We start from the raw sequence: 25,198 nt of genomic DNA, 5'->3' as shown, positions 1-25,198 counted from the left end.
ATTACAAAGCGAAAGAAGCCAAAGTGTAAAGGCTACATACCACGTGATTCCAGCGCTATGGGGATTCTGGAAAAGGCAAAACTATGGAGACAGTAAAAAGATCAGTGGTTGCCAAGGTTAAGGGAGAGGAATGAATAAGTGGAGCACAGGATTTTTAAGGCAGTAAAACTATTCCGTATGAAAACTATAATGGTGGATACGTGTCATTATATATTTGTCCAAATCTGTAGAATATTCAGCACCAGGAGTGAATCCTAATGTACACTGTAGGCTTTGGGTGATACTGATGTCAGTGTAGGTTCTTTGATTGTAACAAATGTGCCACTCTTCTGCAGGATGTAGCTGTTGGAGGAGGTTGTAGGTGTGTGTGGGGAAGGGTATATGAGCACAATGTACTTTCTGTTCAGTTTTGCTGTGAACCTAAAACTGCAATAAAAAAAATAAAGTTGATTAATAAAAATAAACAGGGTAAAGGGCAAGTCATATGTAACCATATGTAGTTTGTATGTGCTAAATGACCTTTTTGTGGGATGTATGCTAAGAAAAATAGAAATATAGATCATTTCTCTGAGATTAGTAAATATATCTTGAAAGAGATAGTTAGAAAATGGGTTTTCAAATGTCATTTTTTTTTTTAAGATTTTATTTATTTGACAGAAAGACAACCAGCGAGAGAGGGAACACAAGCAGGGGGAGTGGGAGAGGAAGAAACAGGCTCCCAGCGGAGGAGCCCGATGTGGGGCTCGATCCCAGGACTCAGGATCATGCCCTGAGCTGAAGGCAGACGCTTAATGACTGAGCCACCCAGGCGCCCCTTCAAATGTCATTTTTGAGGAAAAAAAAAATATGTCAAATGGAAATAAATTAAGCAGAAACTCTAATGGGTTTAGAAAGCTGTGGGTGGAGGCTTAAGGAATTATAGATAAGAATAATCCAGAATGCTTAAGGGGAGCAAAGTAATTAATAGAACTTTTAAGGAATTTTTATAGATGAAGCTAAGCCAGTTTGAACAAAGGTCATGTTCATTTAGGTAAGTAGAGGAAATCTTTGGTAATTGTGGTATATTAGGGTCTTATATCTCCTTTCCCACAGTCTTGCTAAGTAGTACCTAGCAGCAAAGCCATACAAACCAACATTGATAAGCAAATTGCCATAAAATCAATGAGGTCCTGTTTCCATAAGCTACAAGCCCAACTCTGTCCAAGTCACTTGATAAACATCTTGTACAAAAGCTTTAAGCTTTTTTCCAAGATGATAAATAATAATCCGTAGTTTCCTGTATTACTCTGCTAGGGTTGCCATGACAAAATACCATAGAAATTTATTTTCTCACTGTTCTGAAGGCTGGAAGTCCAAGATCAAGGTGCTGGCAGATTTGGTTTCTTCAAAGGTGTCTCTCCTTGGCTTGCAGATAGCTGCCTTCTCTCTGTGTCTTTATATGGTCTTCTCTCTGTGCATATGTGGGAAGAAAGAGCTCTTATAAGGACACCAGTCCTATTGGATTAGGACTTCACCTTTATGACCTATGTTCAGTATCCTTCCATTCAGTTTTGGGCACCATCCTATGTCAGTCAGCACATATACACTGCATTCCTTTAACAATACCTTTGTTGTGTTTGAAAAACACATGTGTGCCAGGTGCTAATCTTAATATAAGCTCTAATACACTATCATTATATGTATTTCCTAGCAATGAACTTGTTTTGTCATAGGGTTGGTAAATATGCAACTTTATTAAATCTTGCCCAACAGTTTTCCAATTGGGTGTACCAGTTTTTACTCCCACCAGTAGCATATGAGAGGGCAAGTTGCTCCATATTCTTCCACAACTTGGTATATTGTGTTTCTCATTATAGTTATTCTGATGGGTATGCAACGATTGTTGCATTTTGGTTTTAATATGTATTTCCCTACTGATTAATAAAGTTGGGTATGTATTTTTCTTGGCAATTTGATACCTATGAGTCATATCTGTGACTAGGTTCTTTCCATAAAAATGGAGGGTTTTTTGTTTGAAGCAAAAAGGAGTACCATCTATACATTTTTTCTCCCAAGTGAAGTTTTAAAGTAACTCATATATGAACAGATTAAAAGGAGTATTTCTTGAGAGACAGCATAGCATAGTAATTAAAAATAGATTCTGGGTGGGATGCCTGGGTGGCTCAGTCACTTAAACGCCTGCCTTCAGGTCATTGTCCCAGGGTCCTGGGATTGAGCCCCACATCTGTCTCCTTGCTCAGTGGGGAACCTGCTTCTCCCTCTGTCTGTCGCCCCCCCCCCCCCCCGCTTGTACTCTTCTCTTTCTCTCTCTGACAAATAAATAAATAAAATCTTAAAAAACAAAAACAGGTTCTGGGCCTAGACTCTTCCATTAGGAATTCTAGTTTTGCCATTTACTAACTGTGGCTTTGGGCAAGTTACTTAACTTCTATTTGCTTCAGTTTCCTCATCTTGAAAATGAATGAAGTAATAATACTTTCATCATAAGGTTAGTATCAGGCTCAAATAAGTTTATGTAAAGCACATAGGACAGTGCATGGTATATAATAAGCATTATAAAGTTTTAGCTGCTATCAGTAGTGGTGGTGATATAAATTTATTTTATGAATTGATGTCAAGGTAGCTGGCAAGAATAATGAGACTCTGTTGAGCAAAAATCTGAAATTGAGGTTTATGAATGATAGTTGCAATTTTACTTTAGACTCAACCTCCATTTTTTTGTTTTGGTTGCACAATACCAAGAAAACCTTGATACACACAGATGAACAACTACAAATAGATAAGGTTCAACCGGTAGTCTCAGGGTTAAGTTTTTGGATCAGTTTAATTGACGAGAAGTAGTATAAAACATTTGTTTTGAAATTGTAACTAAATATCTATAATTTGCTTGGGTTTCCTGTGTTTAAGTAAAAATCACAGAAGCAGCCCTAAAAATTATTACACTTTCAGTACCTCTCGCATTATCACAATACATCTGCATTACAAGTTTGCATATTATTGCTTTCAGCCACAAAGCTACAGTTTTTCTAATTAATGACGTATTTTCAAGATATTCAAACAAAGGTAGCAAGTAAAGCTACACAAACCAAAGATGAGTTTACTGGTCAGCGCAAGTTCTGCGTTGTTGGGTGTTTGGTGTGTTAACATTAGGTATAGGGAAACATTTGTGTACTGTTAGTGGTTCGTAGTTAACTTACATGGCCATCTATTCATAGTAGTTACTTACAGCCATTGGCCAGGAACACAGGCTGTGGCTTACAAGCAATCTTGCATGCTTGCAGCTAGCAGACCCTTAGACCAGCAGAACATTTCCAGCTAATTTAAGGTTTTTAAACAAACTTAAATGAGTATCTTGACAAGCTCCTGTGGCACCAGCTTTATTTCTTCCCACCAGATTGTTTCTCACTGCTCCTTACCTTAGGCAGCAGGAGCTCCTCCAGACTGGCCAGTCTCCCCTCTTCCTTACCACCATCATATTTCGTGTTCCCTTCTCGGTAACACAGTGTGTGCCCGTATGCTCTTCACCATCTATCTTGAGTACTGTAATTTAATTTCTTTGTGGTCCTGGTTGGACTCCACCTTTTCCCAGAATCATTCCTCTCTGATAGTGTTATTTCCTATGAAATCCTGTCCTAACGTTCTGTATCTCGGGATCTAAAACCTAAAAAAACGTATTACATAGTTGTACTCTGAGCACTACCCCCAAATCAGTGTCACTCACAAACTCCACCAGCAGAGGGAGCTAAATAAAAGGAGTCCCTGAAATTAAGCCCTGAAGCTGAAAAAGTACTTAGGAACAATGATGTTTTCATATACTGCCCAGTAGTGAAAAAGTGCTTGAATATCAATGTTAGAAATCAGTGATTTGGGCCCAAACCCCAGCTTAAAACTTCTATGAGGGGATTTGAAAGATGTTTTTGAGTACCACCTTAAAAACCTTTTTAAGGGGGATGACCTGATAAACATATGCATATTAGAAGGAATTTAGGGGATTTTTAAAATCCAATTTATCCCCCCTCTCTGAAAGTTTTATTATTAAGGAAGGTGAAGTGGGGTCTCTATTTTGAGAAGTACTGAGTCCTAAAGTTGCTAAGAATTTTGGATAACCTATTCCAGGTTTTAAGGATGAAATTTTTAAAAGTAGATTTCTTATATTTTGTTCTGATTAAATGTATGTATCTTATTTCAGTTAGCAGACTTGAAGAAAGAGAAGCAGAATTGAAGAAGGAATATAACGCATTACATCAGAGACACACTGAGGTGGGTTTCTGGTTTGTTCTTACCATGTTAATATTGCACTAAAGGAATTAACCTGAGAAGTTATATTTATATCTTAATTTTTCTTTGAAAGTCAGCTAATATAATTCTTGGGGATTATTATGTCCAGAAAACATTAAATTTCATGTAGCATTTACCTTGTTACCAAATGTTGACTTCTACTGTTATTTTTTTATCTGGAATTAACTATTCATGGATGAGAATTAGTGTGCCACAGAATAATGTAATTACTAAGGCAGTTCCAATTGTTGTGTCTTTGGCCAGTTAAGTACAAACTAATGTGTATGTAATAAAAAGTATATATGATGCTAATATGACAGAATTTATTTAATTTATTTTGTTACCAGTTGGGAAATGATAGATTGGTAAATTGTTGGTAAAGAGTTTCTGTATTTGTAATCCACTATAAAGGGCTTATTTGCATTAAGCTCATAACAAGTAATAAAAACACAGATTGTGTATTATGTCAGAATGACTCTAAAACAGGTTTTCTTCATGAAATTTCAGTATTTTTAAATTAATAACTCTAATACATAATCTCTTCAAAGCAAATTAGAAAATTTGAGCATGTTTTGAACCTTTTTATGATTGTCTGTGAGCCTTTCATATGCTGTCTTTGTTGCAGTCTTCTGAATGTGAAAATTGTTATTGTGTTTCATGGTCAGTCTGGGGGTCACAAACCTCAATAAATAGAATTTTCATAGACTCAAGCACTGTTTGTTACATGAAAAAAATTTTTCTTTTTTTCCCCCTTTCTCACCCAAATCTCCCAGGTTACAGATGGTTCTCGTCTTCGGCTTCCATTTTTCTTTCATTAGTTTCTGATCTCTCATCCTGCCTGTGGTAGAAACCTATATTGTTGCTTTTAAGGATTTGCTTTGGAATAATATGATTAATACTTTCTTGAGGAGGGGTTGGAATTTCTGACATAGGAGGATTGATTATTACTATCTTAGCTTTCGTAGCCACCTGTGAAGAATTGATACTCAGTGCTGGAGGGAAAAGATTGGCTACAGAGGTTTGGAACCGTTTAGCCCTGGGAAGATGGGAGTAGCTTCAACAGCAGCCTTGTCAGTATGAGAAAAATACTGTCATTTTAATCAGATGGCAATTGGTAGATATAAAGACTGTTCAGAAATGATTGATGGGGCACCTGGGTGGCTCAGTCGGTTAAGCGACCAACTCTTGATATTAACTCAGGTCTTGATCTTAGGGTCGTTAAAAAAACAAACAATTGATTGTTAAAGGCCTGTTGTTGGTTCTTTTTACACCATATCCATGCCTGGACAACCGGTAGTGCTTAGCAATGCTATAAATATAAATCTGGTTGGAGGAATGTGTTTATGTGCTGTAAGTAATTGATAGTGATGAATAATGAATAATCATTTTGTTTTTTCATTGATCTTAACCTTCATAAAAATTGAGGATTGTTAAATTGAAGTATGTATAAAATGACAATAAATTGCATTTAAAAAAAACTGTAAAGTGAAATTTCATATTTTTTCATATTTATTTAATAAAAGTGAAGATATGTTCCTACAGAAAAAACAGCCTGACATCTTAATTTCAAATGAAAAGGTATAATAATATTTCTATATCTATTCCTTTAGAGAATGACACTAGGAAGAAAAAGAGATCTTGGGAAAATCTTAAATACCAAATCAGAGCTGGGCTTGTCCAGTAACTAAGGCAGATTTCACTTGTAGCACGACAGCTTTTTCTGTAGGATTCCCCCTCAGTCACAAGGAGCTTCTTTCCTCTGCCCTGATAGGTTCCTTCTATTTTGCTCTGCCTCAAGGAAGGTTTATGTAACACACATATAGCTGCTTTGAAATATAGGTCTGTATGCTCTAGACCACATTTTCATGTGCTTCTACATCTGTTCTAGAAATGCCATTCAATTAGCAATTATAAATAGCTATCCATGGCTAAAGAGCTAGATGTCCTAAAGGTAAATTCTGGAAACCTTCAGGGAAAGGAAGTTTGAAGGATTTAACCTTATCTTTTCACCATTACTTGCGACAGAGATAACCTTTTTTACATGCACACAAAAAAGTTGTTTAAATGGCACTTTTATCAAACACATTGATGCTTAAGAGACATCTGCTATGGCTCTTTTTGTAATGTGAATAACTGTTCTCTCTAATCAAATCCAAAATTTTGTACCAATACTGAATTTGCTTAAAAGAAGATAGGCCTTAAATAAGGCAGTAGAGGAAATACAAACATTAAGCAGTTGTGAGGCACTTGGGCCACATGTGTACATACTCTTAATCACCAAAACCTTGAACCTTCGTCTTACATCAGGGAGTGTTTAAATGCATTCTTATTTCACCCTCTGACCAAACTCCATCATCCATCCGCATTTTAGAGATTGAAGTTTAGAAAGGGAATATGAAGTGATTTGTTCCAAATTCCAAGCTAGTATGTGACTGGATTTGAACCTAGGTCTGTCATATTCTGTTGCCTGAATTTTCAATAACACTTTTAGGTTATGGAACATAATGAGTTAAAAGCACTCGAGATTTTTCTGTGCCTCTTTGCTTTCTGGCATTGCAACAGGCTTAAGAATAGCGGCCTTGCAGGTTTAGATACATGATTCTTGGGCTGTGCATGGAGAGATTCATGGCCAACATGATTAAAGGAGCACTTTTCTCCAAAACCTCACTTATTGCCTTATTTCCCAGCTTTAACCAAGCTGACAGTTAACCTCTGCTGTGATTTCTCTATGCGGAGGGGAGTAGGGATTTTCCAGACAGTGTGCTTGGGATCCTTCTGGATCTGCCAACTGTTTGTTGCTGAATCAACTCCTGAATATGTGTGAATTAGTGTTCATACCTGAGAAAATGGAGAGTTGTAGTGATGAGATCAGGAGGGATGGGGCTGGTGGACCCAACAGTAGATTATCTAAAGCATGCCCTCTTTTACTGTCTCACCTTTCTTTCTTTCGTCTGGCACCAATGATCCTGCCCTCCCATTCACTTTTTTTTTTCTTTTTAAAGCAGTGCTATATTGTGAAGCCCCGTAATTAAAATTGATATTTTTTAAATTAAAAATTTTATGTACAATTTATTTTTTCTACCTTTTTTATGCATTACAGAATATAGTGCATGTTTTATTTCAGATGTCAGGAAATGCTTTAGGGTGTGGGGTTTTCTTGTGGGTGTGAGGAAGAAAGAACAATGAGCTTGTTGCCTGCCTAGAGAATTGACTAAAAGGGCAAATACAACACTGGTCCTAGAATGCTTAACTATTTGATGATTGAGTCAGAGGGACTTGAGTTCTGGCCCTAAAGCCAACTAGCTAATGGCAGTTAGAACACAGTTGATCATTAACTGGTCAAATTGGGCAAGTTATTTTAATCTTAAGGTAGAGGTTATAAAATTCTAATATTGTGAGGATTAAATGAAACTGGCTATAAATGCACTGGCTGACTTATGCTCAATAAATGGTAGCTGTCAGGTTTTTTTTATTCTCTACTATAAAGTGCTAGTATAATTGGGTTGGAACCAATTTCCTTATATAGACCATTTTGGAATTTATATCTGGGATATATCATTTGAAGAAGGAATCAGTCTTTTGAAGGTTTAGAATTCAACATTTTATAAATTTAAAAAGATATTTTAAAAAACTAATCACTGAAGGGGGCGCCTGGGTGGCGCAGTCGTTAAGTGTCTGCCTTCGGCTCAGGGCGTGATTCCGGAGTTATGGGATCGAGCCCCACATCAGGCTTCTCCGCTATGAGCCTGCTTCTTCCTCTCCACTCCCCCTGCTTGTGTTCCCTCTCTCTCTGGCTGTCTCAATCTCTGTCAAATAAATAAATAAAATCTTTAAAAAAAAAAAAAAAAATAATCACTGAAGACAATCAATCCATAGAATGGACTGCTTAGGGGGATAGAACTAATTCTATCTTTGCATTTATAACTTTTATTTTTCTATATTAAATAAATAGAATATTATAAAGGCAGTCTAGGGGAGGTTTCTATTTTCTTCATCTGATTGCTAAAGGAAACTTAGATTCTTTCATCTGAGCTAATCAGTTGCATATGATTACAATCCAGTATATAAGAATTCAACTTAAGTTTTCTAAAATCTGGGGCGCCTGGGTAGCTCAGTTGTTAAGCACCTGCCTTCAGCTCAGAGCATGATCCCAGCGTTCTGGGATCGAGCCCCACATCAGGCTCCTCTGCTGGGAGCCTGTTTCCTCCTCTCCCACTCCCCCTGCTTGTGTTCCCTCTTTCGCTGGCTGTCTCTCTCTGTCAAATAAATAAATAAAACAACAACAACAAAAAAAAAGTTTTCTAAAATCTTTTGAAAATTTAAGTTGATACCTATTTGGCCCAACCATCACTTTCTTATTTTAGTTTCTTTTTTTTTTTTTCTTCTTGAAGTTCTTCTTGACTCAAGAAGAAAACAGTTCATTATTTCTGACTTGCTGACACAAAGACAAAAACTTTATTTCTGCAAATATGTTCTTTAAATGGGGGTAAAGAGAAAATCTGTAAATTTAAAACAGAGGATATGTAAATTTAAAACTTTAAAAAATGCCTTCACGTACCATATCCTTGTAATTCTACATTAATTTTTCTTAGCCTAATGTAATTCTTATTTAGACAGTCCTAATTGGGAAACAGCCGGATTAATTCTCTTACAATGATTGATTTGATGGAATTACTTGTCTTTTTTTTTTTTAAGATTTTATTTATTTATTTGACAGAGAGAGAGCACAAGCAGGGGAAGAGGCAGGCAGAGGCAGAGGGAGAGGGAGAAGCAATCCCCCCCCTGAGCCAGGAGCCGGACACAGGGCCGATCCCAGGACCCTGGGATCATGACCTGAGCCTGAAGGCAGATGCTTAACCGACTGAGCCACCCAGGCGCCCCTAGAATTACTTGTCTTAATTCATGCATCCATTCAGCTTGTTGTTTACTTGAAGTAAAGAACACTTTCAAACAGATTTATGTATTTAATTTTTCTGCATACATGCCAAGTAAAATTTTCCTAACAAAAGTGTGCTTTTTTGAAAATTTCAGAAATTTGTTCAAAATCTTATTTCTTTCAATAGAAAGAATAATATGCTACAGTGCATATTTCAAGGTATATTGAGATTGAAATCCATGTTCATACAGCTAAAGGTTAGAAACTTCCATAGCTGTTCCATGCCTTTTTAAGCATTCAAGGAACATTCAAATTTTAAGAATTCAAAGGGTAGTCCCAAGAAAGTCATCAGCCTTTTCTTGTCTACTTTTCAAATTTACATTCTTTTAGATTGCTAACATACCTTTTCTTATTCTTTAATATTTATTTTTTCTTATGTTAGTATCTAGCAAAGGGCTTTTGAATTTATGATTGAAATTTGTTGGATTTTACATGTTGTAATGCCAGATTTAGGTTCCTTAAAAGTGGAACTGTAAATTACCAAAAACTAAGTAGGATTATAGAATTTCTTGGCAGTTTATATACTTGATATTCTTGAAGTTTTTACTTCCATATTCATCTTGTCTATCTTATGACTCCTTATATCCAAGATTTAAAATTAGAGCTCTGATGGGGCACTTGGCTGGCTTAGTCAGTAGAGCATGGGACTCTTGATCTCGGGTTGTGAGTTTGAGCTCCACATACTTAAAATCTTTAAAAAGTAAATAAATAAAAATAAATAAAATCAAAGTGCTCTGATGTTTCATTTTATTTGCTATTAGATGATTACACTAAGTAATGATACCAATAAATTAACAATCAAATGAAAGAACATATTTTAGCATTCTTTTTTTTTTTAAAGATTTTACTTATTTGTGAGAGAGAGAAGTGCACGTGTGTGTGGTGGGGGGCGAGGAGGGGACAGAGGGAGAAGCAGATTTCCTGCTGAGCTGGGAGCCTGACATGGGGCTCAATTCCAAGACTCTGAGATCATGACCCAGATCACGACCTTAGCCGAAGGCAGACGCTAACCGACTGAGCCACCCAGGCGCCCCAGCTTTTAGCGTTCTTTTAACGAAATCTTTGGGCACAAGAAATAAACATCTCAGTATTTAATTAAATTAAATTACTTAATTAAATTGAAGGTGATGTTCACTGAATCCTTTGTCAAATGGAAAAGATGACCACATCAGGGTATGGTTTCTTCTGAAGTTTCATGTTATTTTCTTTTTTGTTTCCCATTTTAGTGAACGGATTTCTCAAATGCCCTTTATTATTTTTATCAGTGGTCTTTTATCACCTCCTCCCCAATGCCTAGATCCTAACTTGTATTATTTATGTCAAGATTATCTTTTAATAGCGTCACATGTTGTTAAAAAAAAGTTTTTGCTATGCTAAGCAACATGTTGGCTACTTCTTTGGACACCAGCATCCTTAAATGTAAGCATTTGCATATATTCCTTTGCCATTTAAAATTTTTTTCATCCTTAATATTCTTTTCCTTGGAACTGTGGGTAGTCTGATAAATATGAGATTTCTACAAAAATGTTTCCCTTGTTAAAACGCTATGTTTTTATTTCAGATATCAGCCTTACAAATTTGCATATTTTTTTCTTTCTTCCAAATAGATGATCCATAATTATATGGAACACTTAGAGAGAACAAAACTTCATCAGCTCTCAGGGAGTGATCAACCAGAGTCCACAGCTCATAGTAGAATTAGGTAAGCTTGGTTAAACATTTTGCCTTGAGAAAAATCGAAATAATCTGTTTGTTTCTGTTTCTCCCTGTTCTTTAATCCTGGAACAGTAGTTAGGCTGATTCACAAAGCTCTCTCTCAAAAAGCATGGTTGGAATGCTATAGGAGAGAATAGCATAGAAAAATAGAAACAGCCCTCACTATTGAAAAGGTAAATCGCGAGCCATGCCATCTAAGCTACGTATGGAGGTATTTTGATTGTTTTGTAATACTTAATGGAGATTATACTAGGTTTAAATTTTTCTGATTTGTGGGGGTGCTGAAAATTTTTTTCATTTCTCCTGTGTAATTGGTGTAAAGTCCTTTTTGTTACTGCGAGGCGTGTTTGAAAGGGTTAGACTTCTGTTTGATGTAGGAGTGTGAATAAATTATGTAGATCTCCCAAGCATTGTAGCCAATGAGCTAAGCCAGGACTCTTAGTGGAGAGAAAAATAGTTAATAGGCTGGCTGTCGCTCTGGATTGCTGCATAAATGCTAGGAGCAGCAGCTCTATGGTTATGAGGTGGGGAGAGCAGGATGACGTCATCGCTTCGGAGCTGCTGCAGGATGGAGTGGAAAGCTGCTGCTGATGGCATTGTTTTTGTGGCAGCAGCTGAATGACAGATCCTCACTACAAAGATACCCCTTTGGCCCCTGTGTAGGCCTCCTGGTTCGGGTGTTTCACCATGCCAGCACAGCGCCATGAGTCCTGGATGCATGCTGCTGTTTGTGTTTGGCTTTGTTGGCGGGGCGGTGGTCATTAATTCTGCTATCTTAGTATCTCTCTCTGTTTTGCTGCTTGTGCACTTTTCTATTTCTACCGGTGTGCCAGCTCTGACGCAGAACCTACCAAGGATACTCAGGTACTCTAGTCTCTCTTAGAAGCCCCTGTTTAGTTGGTTTTTCTCAGATTTTTAGCTTCACCGGTCTGCTTTGTAACCATTTCTGTTGCAGATTGAAACAATGGAAAATGGCCTGAAGCTAGGATTTTCTATTCTTATTTATAGTAATTTACAGGCCATCACCTAGGGATACGGCTTTGTCTTTGGAAACTACCACCTTAAAAAAAGGATTTTCATATTGTACTTATGCACAAGTACAAGGTCAGTGTGGTCTTGTTTTAGGCAGAGTGTTCAGAGAGTAAAGGGAGAGCAACAGTAAAACACTGGGTCCAAGTTTATACAACCTCTGTGTTTAGCATCTGAGCGTTTTGGGGCCGGTATCTTTTATGCTGAGACTTACAGCCGGGTAGACAAAGGCTGTAGGTGTTTATTTTGCTCAGTTATCCTTTCACTGATGGACATTTAGGCTCATTTTTTCAATTTTTAATAATAACTCCCGGGAACTGACAATTTAAATATTTTCTTTCTAAAAAAATATATTTTAAAGTGAAAGGATTTAAACCTTTTAGGGCAAGGAATGCATTTTTCCCCTCATTATTTACACATCAAAGTTGTGAAAGCTTTACAAAGCCTATTCACTATTGTTTTGTCAGATGTTGCCCTTTCTTTGTAGACTTGGGTGACGAATATCCGTGCCTGCTTGTGGGGGTAGTCATTAATCTCTGGAGCTTTGCTGCTGCTCACTCTACTCGCACCCTGTAAGAACCGGCTTCTACATCTTAGATATTTAAGGGTTGGGTGTCTTTTGTTTTCTAACTCCCCAAACTAAAGGCATCTGATTTGTTCAGATTTCTGCGTCGTGCGTGGTTTTAAAGGAAGGTTCACAGTATCGAGCTTTTATTATTTAAATGTTTACTTAAAATACTCAGCTTGTGGATTTAGATAAACTAAGATGAATTAAACTAGTAAATTCCCTCAAGGTGTTCTTTTTATTCATCCCTCGGTTCGTGTTTAACATTAGTTAAAGGCCCAGAAGTTAAATTTCATCTGCGATCTAAAATTAGGTACTCGGTCATTTATTTTCTTTCCTGATTTTATAAAAATTGGAAGAAATCTTACTACTTTTGTACATTTAGTACACAAAAGATTTGCTTATATGTATATTTAGGAAATTAGAAAGACCTTAACTCAAGAATATGTAAGCTTAAGATAAGACTAATTTTAAAGGGCTGTTTTAGGTTTCAGTTCTCTTGGAGACAGCGGTGCCGCGCAGTGCCGCGTGGTGGGTAAGAGTCTTGGAGCTGGGCCGCCTGGCTGTAAATGCTCTGCCACATGGGAGCTATAGGACCTCTGGCAAGTTGCTTAAAGTCTCTGTACCCGGGTTTCCTCCTCTGAGGTTCTTACCCTGTGAATAGTTTAAAAGTCAAGTGTGAGATTATTATTTTTTATTTCATCGGTTGCATGATATTTAGTAAACCAAAGAAGTAAATAATTTGCAGTCATTTATATGCACCCCATTTTAGCAGAACTATTTTCCAGAACTCTAGCTGTTTTACTGATAAAATACCTTATGATTAAATTCGAAAAGTTCCTTGACACAAAAATTGCTAACGATCTAATGGAATAAAGATATCAAAGTCTTCAATATTAAGATTAAATTGTCAAGAAAAATCAGTAGGTTTCAAGGAAAGTACATGGGCCTTGGAGTGCAACAGGTCTGACTTTGAGCCCCATCTCTGTGGATTACTAGTGCTTAATGTCTCTGAGCATTACTTTTCCTGATCTGAAAATTGAGGAAATAATCCCCATTTCCATATGAGGATTAAATGAGATAATGTAACAAACCATCCTTTGTGCTTGCCACTTGGTGAATGTTGAACAATCTTTTTGAAATTTTATTAATGATTATTTGTTTTAAATGTCTATAGAGCCAAGAAGCTGTTTCAAAACATAATTGGGAATTTATTTATTCACAGGTTACATTTAAATAACCAACTAAAAAATGGATATATGGAACTAAGGCAGTTTTTAAAAGACTATAACAAGGATTCTGATCGTTAAAGATGGCTTCGTTTCTAAAACAGTGGCAGCATATTGGAACACAATGAAACCCCTGGGGTTTAAACCTGTTACTTGATGTTTTTCCAAATGTATCCCGTTCTTTGGTTTCTACTGTGACTTTCACTGAAGCACTTAATATGTAGAGTACTAAACATACATACCAACAGAGTTTAGGACTTAAACGTTCAACTTTCAGGGTTTCTTTTAAAAGTAGGATTCTAACCAACTTGCATAATTACACGTCCTCTCTCCCCTCGACTCTGATGAAACTTATCAGTAAATAAGGTGGACAGACATGTGTGTAGCAGTATTGTTTTCCAGAGTTGAAACAGTGTCACCCAGAGCATCAGGACCTTCTTGATAGTCTCTGAAGAAAAATGCCCCCCTACAGAGCAGATCCTAACTGATCAATAAAAGCAATGTAAAGAGGTGTTTCATACTGGTATTTTGGGTTGCAGGCTTAGTTAACAGGAGTGGAAAAGCAAAACCTGTCTTGATAGCGGACTCTTTCCTCCAGTAGTTTTATACTTTTTCTGTATTTGATATGTGTGAAAATGAATGCATTGTCTGTCATTCATATAGAAAGATAATTCTAATGACTGGCCTGTGTTTCGATTTCTGTTAGCAGTGTGATGGATTTGCATGAAATCTGTATTATCTTCCTGCTTGTCTTTGCTTTTTGGGTTAGAGAGCTTTCCATTAAACTATCCCATTAAATTCACACCTTTTTGCTGAAGTTATTAAGATATATTAAAAAATAAGTAAGCCATTTAGTAGCTCTTAGACCCTTAGATTTTCGATTCCCAAAATGCGTTCCCCCCTAAATTGAGGGATAAACATCAGGCAAGAACTTTTTATTTTGTCAGGTATGGACATTAAAACAAAATTTGCTTTCTAACCATTGTCACCATCATTTGACGAAAGAAAGGGATTTAAAATCAAAGAAGCCGAAAAGATGTAGAAAAAGGTCCACCATTCTCAGGAAAGAACAGGTTCTGTGATATATGGAAATGTGGGTGTGTATAATATGGCCTATATTACCCAATAAAGTATAATAAATAATGTCTCTTTTCACAATGGACTTAGGAAAACTTTATTGCTGAGCCAGCATTAGGGAATAATTGGTCTAAACAGAATAGCTGAGTAGTTACTTTAGTTTTTGTCATTTGGTTGTTCTGGAAGCTCATAGACACAAACTTAAATTTGTTATTAAAATCTAGTTTTTTATAGTGCTGCCTACCTGCATTTGAATTTTCCCAAATCAAGTAGGTAAAGTACCCAAGTGTAAAGAAATGATGAATAATTAACTAATAGAGGAAAGTCCTGTTTTACTTCCTTGTACATACACACCTTTAATCAAATGCAATCGCTCAATCCTTTTCCTTCACCCAGTCTTTAAGAAGGAGTTCTGACAGTTTTACTTAATCCTTTCTGATTGTAGTTAGGAATAGAAGAGCATATCCTTTGTGTTAAGTGAGGGCCCATTTCAAGCGGCTTAAGTTTCTTGTTGCAAAAATGAGCTTACAGAATAAAGGACTTATTTAGCAAAACTGAATATTTCTCCACTTTTATTTATAACCTCAGTATTTCTATTCTAATTTGCATTCTTACCAGTACAGGTATGAGTTCCAGGAGGTTCCAAACCTATAGTGTCTCTTTTCTTGCCAGTTTCTACTTTTTGGGGTTAATGACCCAGGACAACCTCTTCCTAGGCTAGTTTCCACCCTGTAAAAAGCCCTTTTTTATTTGTAATCTACTCTGCATCACCAACGGATATGTTTCTTATTGAAATTCTATTATTATTAAAATTGTAACTCTTGTTCATTGAAATTTCCCACAAAGCATTGGAAACTCAACAGTCTTTTATAGAATTTTTTGGCCTCCTTGTGTGGGAAAACTGACAATGGTTTTCTCGCATGTACTGTGATAGAAAGGAACACATATATTGGTTCTGTAGAAAAAGACAGTTTTCTGCTGTTAAGGATTAAAACTCTTGGAGTTTTTTTAACCACTTAATCGGTAGTCCTGATTTAGATTTTACTTCAGGCAGAAAAGACGTACCCTGAAGAGGCTTGGACAAATATCTAGGTATTGGTTTGAGGATTTGGAAAGTGTAGAAGCAAGGGTGGGATTCACTTCCAGAGGAGGAGGAGGTTGCCAGTTTCCCTGGGACTAATGTAAGCATGAGTGAAAATTTAGTAACTTTTGTTGTTGTGAAACCAGACCAGAAACTGCTCCCCAGGGGAGGAACTCATCAGTAACTTATAACATTTCCTAAACTATTAGTTTACTACTTTTCTTAGTTAATTTCTTAGGGCTAATTTTAAACTTCTGAGACTGTACTTTTTCTTTGGTAAGTCTACTTGTTTAGATAGGCAGATGGTATTTTGTAAGAGTTGATTATTCTAAAACAGTGACAGCCCAGGCTTATTATTTACAGTCATGATGAATAGAAGTTAAAAAGGAATGAATGAATGCTTAATTTTTTCTCCCCTCTTCAATAGAAAAGAACGTCCTATATCATTAGGGATTTTCCCATTACCTGCTGGAGACGGATTGCTTACACCTGACACTCAGAAAGGCGGAGAGACCCCTGGATCAGACCAATGGAAATTTCAGGAATTAAGTCAACCACGTTCTCATACCAGCCTAAAGGTAAGCTTTATTCTGCTGAAATCTTCAGTTTACATTGTATAAGCTTTCATATCCAAATTGAAGTACTAGATAGCTAAAACATAATAAAATGAAATTTTGTATATGTTTTATCTTGTAAAACTAATCCGTTTTATTTCTTTTTTGCCTTTATTTTAAATTGGAAATGAGCTCTTCCGAAAGAGTTAATTTTTACTATTCTTTTTCAAGTTATATAGGAAAACAAAGTCAAGCATTGTTGTCTCTTGATTAGTATACTAGTGATACTAATTACCAAAATTTCTAATTGATTTAAGCTATTTTGATATTTATTTGATCATATAAATTTTAGGTGGGATGACTAGTGAACGTAATAATGTTTTTTAGAATTGAAAATCATTGGTACCAGAAATCCTCGGTTCACTGTTGGAAGCTTTACAATTTAGTAGGGCTTTGCTTTTTTTAAAAAACATGATTTTTTTTCCTTAAATCTCTTGATAAAGCAGTATCCAAAAGTGCATTGTGTTTAGCTAAAAAGGCCTGGTGTTAGTTCATTATAGATTATGTTTTTGACCAAGAACATACTATCAAATCTAAGTATAATTAATAATATATTCTAAGGGGGAAGATACACTAATAGTTAAAAAAATATTTAAAGTTAGGGCACCTGGCTGGCTCAGTCAGAATTGCATGCAACTCTTGATCTTGGGGTCGTAAATTTGAGCCCCATGATGGGTATAGAGATTATATACATACACACATAAACAAACTTAAAAAGAAACTAAAATTATATTCTGTATCTTATAAAGTTGTTATTTGTAAAGAGAATATTGATTATAAAAGAATCTTGTTACATTATAACATCTATCCTATCATAAAACAAATAGGGCACCTATGATGAATACAAATAAATTACGTCTTATCTCCTTTTCTTGCTTTCTTTTTTTCCAAAGTACTTATTATGGTCTAAGTGCTTAAAGATAGCTCTTACACTTTTAAAATACTAAGTCATTTACTTAATTACTTTGTCTCTTTCTCTCCATTCAGAACATAAAGTCTATGTGGTTGATTTACTGTTGTATCCCTACCACTTAAAAAAGTGGCTAGCATGTAGTGGCCCCTCAGAACACGCTTGTTGAATGAATTATTTGTTTTAGATGTTAGGAAGACTTTTTTGGGATACTATAAATGGTCTGTCATTCCTGGTAGGCAGAGGCATTTAGAATCATTTCATTGACCTTTGAAATGTGCTCAAAACAGTAAGCAATCAATACATATTTGATAGCTTTTCTCCTGCTGAAAAGTTGTTTGGTTTTTTTTAAGATTTTATTTATTTGTTTGACAGAGAGAGACAGGGAGGGAACACAAGCAGGGAGAATGAGAGAGGGAGAAGCAGGCTGAGCAGGGAGCCTGCTGTAGGGCTGGAGCCCAGGACCCTGGGATCATGAACTGAGCCAAGGCAGACACTTAACTGACTGAGCCACCGAGGCGCCCCTCGCTGAAAAGTATTTTTAAGAGTAAGGCTGACCTCACCTTTTCCCCTTCTCTTTTCCTTGTTGCTCAGTTTATTAGAAGCTAATCATGCAGCTGGTCAATATCAGTCCACAGTGATGCCACTAGGAAGCTCTCTCATTCTTTGCTCCTCCTGCCACACTGGCTTTTTTTTTAAACCTGCCTGTAGGTTTACTAGGTCTTCCAAAACACCCATCCCTTAATTCGCCTACTTACCGTGTCTCTTTCCCAAAACGAAATTAAGTAGGAGGGATACTTTTAGTACGTCAAAAATGTATACCATATGGTAACTATATTTTAATTATATTCCAGAAAGGAACCTTAAAGAGAAGGTTATTATAATTCTCTCTCTCTCTTTTTTTTTTTTTTTAAGATTTTATTTATTCATTTGACAGAGAGAGAGACAGCCAGCGAGAGAGGGAACACAAGCAGGGGGAGTGGGAGAGGAAGAAGCAGGCTCCCAGCAGAGGAGCCTGATGTGGGGCTCGATCCCAGAACGCTGGGATCACGCCCTGAGCCGAAGGCAGACGCTTAACGACTGTGCCACCCAAGCGCCCCTGTTATAATTCTCTTATTGTTTAATCCAGCAACATGCTGTGACAGAACTTTAATGAAAGTTATAAACTGATTAACAGATTATTAATATGGACTTAAGCCTGAGAGGTTTTTTTGGTATCCTCCTCAGAGATACTAAGGCAAGTATTTCCCAGAGAGTTTCTAGAATAAAATTCTGTCTGTCTCTCTGTACTCTGGACATGGAGCCACTACATGAGATAAAGGCTTAACAACTACAAATTTCTAGGAGCAGAGTGGTATATTATAAAATGGCAGAAGTCGGATTTGTAAAGTATGTCTAATAATTAGGACATACTTTATTATTTACCGAGGTCCTTGTCCATAAACCAGATGTCTTTCTCTAACTTTATGAAAGGCTAGAAGTTGGGTTTAAGAGTTCACGTATGGACAGTGTCTCTTGTACCCACTAGTCTTGGTGTCCTTTTGTGACAGGAAGTGGGCTAGGCTACCTCTGATTTAAAGTTTTCTACAACTTCATTTCTCTGAGAACTTTGGGGTTGACCTAGCTGTATTTAGGGCACGTTTTGCCTTTGTTACGAAAAAAATTGAAGGTGAGAATTATAATTGATATTAATTTTACTAGCACAGTTTTCTGTGATGTAAGGTTAAGGTGAAAATGTTCTGTGAGAAAACCATGTGATGGGTTATAACCAAGGAAACAGAACTACAGGGAGCTTTATGGCAGAAGAGTGGCAGTGAAGGGGATTTGCCAATGATTGTAATGTTACAGACCTTCTTTTTACTGTATTGCAAATTTCTCACTGTGAGAAGAGTTGTGGCTAATAAGGTATCCTATCTTCAGGTACTGGAAAATCTTCCAGGAAACATGCATCTAGAAAAAATGTACAAGTTGTCTTTAAAAAGAAGTGTTTATACATATTATTCCTCCCTGTATCATATTCTTGTGGGGGAGATCAACAAACAAACAAATGAAGTAATAGATTTCAAGTATATATATACTTGATATACTGCTGTGTGTGTGTGATGTACTGTTTCAAAAAAGCAATATAAGGGGCTAAGTAGGGTGGAATGCTTACTTTAGGGTGGCAAAGGAAGGCCTCTTGAAGGAGGTGATTTGCACCCTGAAATGAGGGATGTATAGGTGCACGGAAAGGTCTAGAATGATCAGATAGCATCTGTAAAGGCCCTGTGGCGGGGACAAACCGGACTGTTTGAGGCATGGTTGTTTTCACCCCTCTCCTTTGAGACTTTTAGTCTTAACTACTGTGCTGACATGCCTTTTGTCAGGGTTACCCTCTAAATGTAATGGGAAATTCTCATTCCCATCCTGCCTTGTAGCAGCATTTGACACATTTGAATATTTTCTACTTCTTGAAATGCTTTCTTCATTTTGTTCCCAGGACACTCCATCCCCTTGTGGCTCCTGGACCTCTTAAGTTGCAGTTCCCCAGAGCTTAAAGCTCAGCCCTCCTGTCTTTATAATCCAGGTAGCTCAGGTTCCATGTCTGTAAATGCCCTCCATATATCGATGTTTGCCATTTTGAATCTCCAACCCTGATGCCTTTCCAGAACTCTACCCTGCTGAATCCAGTTGCTTTCTTTTATAGTTTTCCCACATATATATTTATGTCCTGCTTAGGTTACCCCTAGTAGAAAGAACCTTCTTTGATGGCCAATCAGAATGCCACAGCTTACACGAAGCCGCCTCTCACATCCCACTAATGGCCCTCAGATCGAGTTTAGCAGTCAGTAGAAAGCAGAGGAGTTTATAGTGCACCATTAACAGAGATTTCTTACTGGGAGTGCTTCTAGTGAAATAGGTAAAAAGCAACTTGTGTTGAATCACCATGCTGTTCTGTCAAAAATGTATTATAAAAGTGCTAAAGCTGGGAATAAGCAAAAAATGTTAAGGTAGGATTGTTCATCCAACTGAATTATATTCACAAATAAGCTGCAAAGAAAGAAGGAATTGGAGAAGAAAAAGCCAAGAATAACCCGAGACAGTCCTGAAGAAGAACAGTAAGAGCAAGAACTTGCCCTAGTAGATATCAAGACTTACTATAAAGCTGTAATTATTTACATGTTGTAGTATTGCATTATCTGCCCTTCCTCTTTGCTTTATGCACAGTTCAGTCCTAAAGCTGGTCGGTAGGGCAAAGCAAGGTTAAGCATCCGTTGGGTGGGGTGGGGTGGGGTGGGGATGGGGCAGGTATATAACCGGAGCAGGGTTAGGAGTATCACACCTAGGGATAGCCTGGTGTAGAGAGTCGGGGCCCCAGCAGTGTAAAGGACATCCATGCAAAGGGGCAGCCTGGCTTTGGGGTGTAAGATATTAATCAGGGTGATGAGGACTTCCCCAAGGAAGGGCACTCCAGGCATAAGGTGTGAGGAGGGCAGCATCCACATAGAGTAGGAACGGGGGCAAGCGGGTTGGAGAAGCAGAAGATGTACAGGGAAAGAAGAGCATTGGCTGAAAGTGGCAGAGAAGAGAGACCATAAAAGATGGTGGCCCTGGATGTTCAAAGGACAAAAGAACTTGAGAATGGAAGCAGTTGTTAGCAGGATCAGCTGGTATGGATAAGTCAGGTAGGATGAGGATTGAAATTGTCAATTTGTAGGAATAGGTATGCACAGTTTGAGTTGCAGGACCTGTAACAGGAATGAACGTGAGTCATGAAAGGAGGAATGAGAAAGTGTCAAGACTCAAGACAGGTGGTTGTAATGGGAGAAAGGAAAAGGGTAACTTGAGTCAGCAGAGTGGTGGGAAAGGTACTCTTAGAATGGGAGACACTGGGTTGTTTGTGTGCTTGGAAGAGTCCAGTAGAAAGAGAAATTGAAAACAAGGGAGTGAAGGAAAACATTGATCAGAATCGTAGAGAAAGGGGAGGGATGGAGGGATCACATATCCCAGCTATGATTAAAATCTACTTTGTTGATGAGACACCTCAGTTTTTCCTCCTCCTTTGCTATTTTGAACAATGCCGTAGTGAATTATACATAATTTTATACTTATATTTATGATTTCCATAAGTGGGATTGCTGGATCACAGCGTGTATTTAAGATTTTGATAGATACTGCCAAATTGCCTGCCAAAAGCCATTTGCCCTCTCACCTAGCGATGTTGTTCAAGTTCTTTATTGCTTTACACGTTTAGAGTTCAGATGTTCCTTCCTCATGCCCAAAAATGGAAAGAGACTGAATGAAGTGTTTTAGGTATCATTTAAAGAATCCTATACATAGAATTTTCATGGTGTTTTCTAGACCTTGGTTGGTATCAATTTGCCAGTGATTTCACAGGTTCCATCCAGGTTCACGTATGCACGTATGTGTGTATATACAACAGTGTGTGTTTATGCACCAGCACGTGCCTAAAGATGGTCGTGTGAGTGGCTGCACATTGAGTATATACTCCCTCAAAATATTTATTTCTTTGAAGCGTCTCCTGGGTTGGTGATTGTTAGTAGAATATGACTTTTAGAACTGAGAAAAATTTCAAATAAAAAGCAATTGGATGGGTACCTACTTGTCAAAATTTTAAGAGTTCTTTTAAAACCATATGATTTGAAATACTTGAGTAAAACTGCTGTGAGAAGCTCTTGTTAGCGGGGTTTGGTATGTAAAGCCAGTGGTCAATGTGTCCTGCATTTTTCAGGGGATGTGCTTAGCATACAGAACAGGAAATGGCTAAACAGAGCCAGCATTCTTGTTTAGAAGAATTTTCCATCCTCCTCCATTTGTGGTTAACAATTTAGTTCCTATTTCTTTATAGTTTTTCCAAACTTGGATTTCTGTAGTTGTTGAATCTTATTCCTGTATCTTTTGTGATTAAAGATTCCTATTTTAAAATCTGTGTGTAATCAAACATTTCTAAACAGTTAAAGCTCTCAATTTTTTTAACTTTTCATTTTGAAATATTTTAGACTTGAAGAAAAATTGCAAAAGCAATACAGAGTTCCTGTATACCCATCACCCATCATCAACAAGTGTTAATGAACCATAGTAAATACAGTTATTAAAACTAAGACAGTTGACATTGGTACAATATTATTAGCTAAACTATAGACTTATATTTGGATTTTGCCAGTTTTTCTGTACTGTCTTCTGTTCCAGGATCCAGTCCAGAATCCTACATTGCACTGAGTTATGTCTTCTTGGTCTCTTCCAGCGTGACAGTTCCTCAGTCTTGACGTTGGGGCACGAAGAGCATTGGTTAATTATATTGTAAAATGTCCCACAGATTGAATTTTTCTAATGATTTCTCATGATTAGACTGACATTTGGCAATACTGCCGAAGCAAGGTGCCTTAGTGGTGATTATTAACCTTGATTGCTTGGCTTAGCCTGGTGTGTGCAGAATTTCTCCACTGTAGTTACTGTTTTTCCGCTTATAATTGATAAGGATCTTCGGGGTGGGGCACCTAGGTGGCACAGTTGGTTAAGCTGCTGACTCTTGGTTTTGGCTCAGGTTGTGATCTCAGGGTCGTGAGTTTGAGCCCCATGGTGGGTTCTGTGCTCAGCAGAGCATCTGCTTGAGATTCTCTGATTCTCTCTCACCCTCTGCCCCTCCCCCTTGCTTTTGTGCATACAGGTGCGCGCGCGTGCGCTCTCTCTTGCTCTCTAATATAAATAAGTAAATCTTAAAAAAAATCTTGGTGGATATACTTTGAGATTGTGCAAATATCGTGTTTCTCTTCAAACTTTCATCCACTTATTTTAGTATCCATCACTGGATCTTACGGTTATTACTGTGGTGTTCCAATGGTTATTTTCTATTTTCTTCATCCATTCTACGTTAACTGGAATTCTTCTGTAAGAGTGAGCCCTTCCTGCCTGCCTGCCTGCCTGCCTTCCTGCCTTCCTGCCATCCTGCTCGCCTTCCTTGCTTGAACTCATGGACATTTATTTTATTCTGTAGGTTATCCAGTGCTGTCATTTATTTTATTGCTCCCATTGTTCCAGCTATGGAATCAGGAGCTTTTTCAGATAGACTTTTGTATCTTTTTAACATGCCCCATACTTTTTTGAGTGCTTCCTTCCTGGTACCGTAAGATGCTCCAGGCTCTTAATATTTTCCATGTCCCAGCCCTGCAGTCTGCCGCTGCTCCGGGAAGCCCAGGTTCTTGTATTAAGAACCAAGATCTAGACACTAAATGTGCTTGTTGCTTGAAATGTAATTGCTTCTAGGCTTTTTTTGATGCTTCTGTTGTGTGTTTCCATTCATTTATATTATATATTACCTCCTTTTAGATTTTTGTATTAGTGTTTAGAATAGGATAAAATAAAAATAGAATTTTAAGAAAAATGGATTGTATGTTGTAGTATTTCATGATTTTGCTTGTGACAAAGGATAAGGATTTTCTTCTGTAACTTTTCCTCACATATATCCTCATTTGATAAGTTCAGGAACCATCCACAGGTGATTGGGGTTTGAAGAGAAAAACAGTTGAAAATGTACTCCTTTTAATCTTTAAGAACTTTCCCCTTATTTATTTATTCGTTTGTTCATTCATTCCTTCATCTTTGTTGAGGTATAACTGACAAAGCTGTAAGATATACTTTCTCCCCCTTTAAACTGTTCCTCAGAGAAGGGGGAATGGAATAGTTCTTTCTTAGTGGGTGTTTAAAGTGAGATTTTTTTTTTCTTTTTGACATATTTACTGGGCTGTGTGTTGACCAAGATGCTAATGTATGAAATTGGTAATGCTTGTGTAATGAAAATGGATAAAAATCTAAATAATACTATTTGAAAATGATGGTTTTTAAAGCTTATATTTCAAAGGTGGCTTCTTTTGAAGTAATTGGCACATAAGTATTTATTATATTCTTATTGATATTTAATATTTAAACAAGCTTTTAGAATAGGAAAAATAACTTTAATAATTACCTGTTGAAAATAAATTACCTTACTTTTTAAAAAAAATTTTTTTTAAATAAAGATTATTTATTTATTTATTTATTTATTTGAGAAAGAGACAGACAGAGACCGAGACAGAGACAGAAGGAGCCAGGGGGAAGGAGCAGAGGGAGAAGCGGGCTCCCAGTCCAACGTGATCCCAGGACTCCAGGTTCATGACCTGAGCCGAAGGCAGCCAACCAACTGACTGAGCCACTCAGGCGCCCCAAATTACCTTGCTTTTTGCATTAAAAAATATTTATTGAGTGTCCACGATGCCAGATACTAGAAATGATAATAACTGTGCTCTCAGAGTCCAAATATTTTATAAAACAGGATTAATAATTTTTTAATGTTAATGCAGTTTCCCAATTTTAAATAATATCAAAGAATCTAGACCAAAAATAAAGTTTCTTCAACCCTAAATTCCACTGCTTTCCCCCAGGCATTGTGAGTAGTCGGTGCATCTTTCAGACCTTTTTCTTTTACGTATGCACATAGATAATACAATACCCGCTCATAATATCTTTGTAAGATAAATGGCTGGATGCCTTAAGTATTTTCCTGCTGCTTCCTTTTTGTTTTTTCATGAAAAGATCTGTGTTCACAGTCTTTCCATTTTTAGAGAGAGAGAGAGCGAGCCACCCATCCCCCCCCCCCCCCCCCCCCCGGTTTTGATAAATGGAAGAGTTGAGAGGGGTTAAAAATGATGATAACGCAGAATCACAGACCACATAAGCAAATATTGAGAGGCGGTCTGGTTTCTGTAAAGTGAATCATGCCTTGCTAA

The 25,198-nt window shown here is 37.2% G+C and overlaps 1 protein-coding gene across 9 annotated transcripts in view; it reads left to right on the top strand.

Annotated features, from left to right (window-relative positions):
- SPAG9 (sperm associated antigen 9) overlaps positions 1-25,198 on the top strand; it is a 135,903-nt gene that overhangs the window by 47,908 nt on the left and 62,797 nt on the right. For 7 of the 9 annotated variants that reach the window (XM_048224077.2, XM_048224074.2, XM_057318292.1 and 4 more), the window contains 3 exons: positions 4,190-4,260; positions 10,822-10,916; positions 16,339-16,489. In XM_048224077.2, coding sequence (XP_048080034.1) covers positions 4,190-4,260; positions 10,822-10,916; positions 16,339-16,489 — 317 coding nt within the window. Of the gene's footprint in view, positions 1-4,189; positions 4,261-10,821; positions 10,917-11,233; positions 11,795-16,338; positions 16,490-25,198 lie in introns of those variants that run through there. The other 2 variants (XM_026513170.4, XM_026513169.4) reach the window with 2 other exon arrangements.

The sequence above is a fragment of the Ursus arctos genome, unplaced genomic scaffold, assembly GCF_023065955.2.
Source record: "Ursus arctos isolate Adak ecotype North America unplaced genomic scaffold, UrsArc2.0 scaffold_24, whole genome shotgun sequence".
Taxonomy (NCBI): Eukaryota; Metazoa; Chordata; class Mammalia; order Carnivora; family Ursidae; genus Ursus; species Ursus arctos.
The sequence above is the reverse complement of the archived record's forward strand: the minus strand, read 5'-3'. Positions and strand labels throughout refer to the sequence as shown.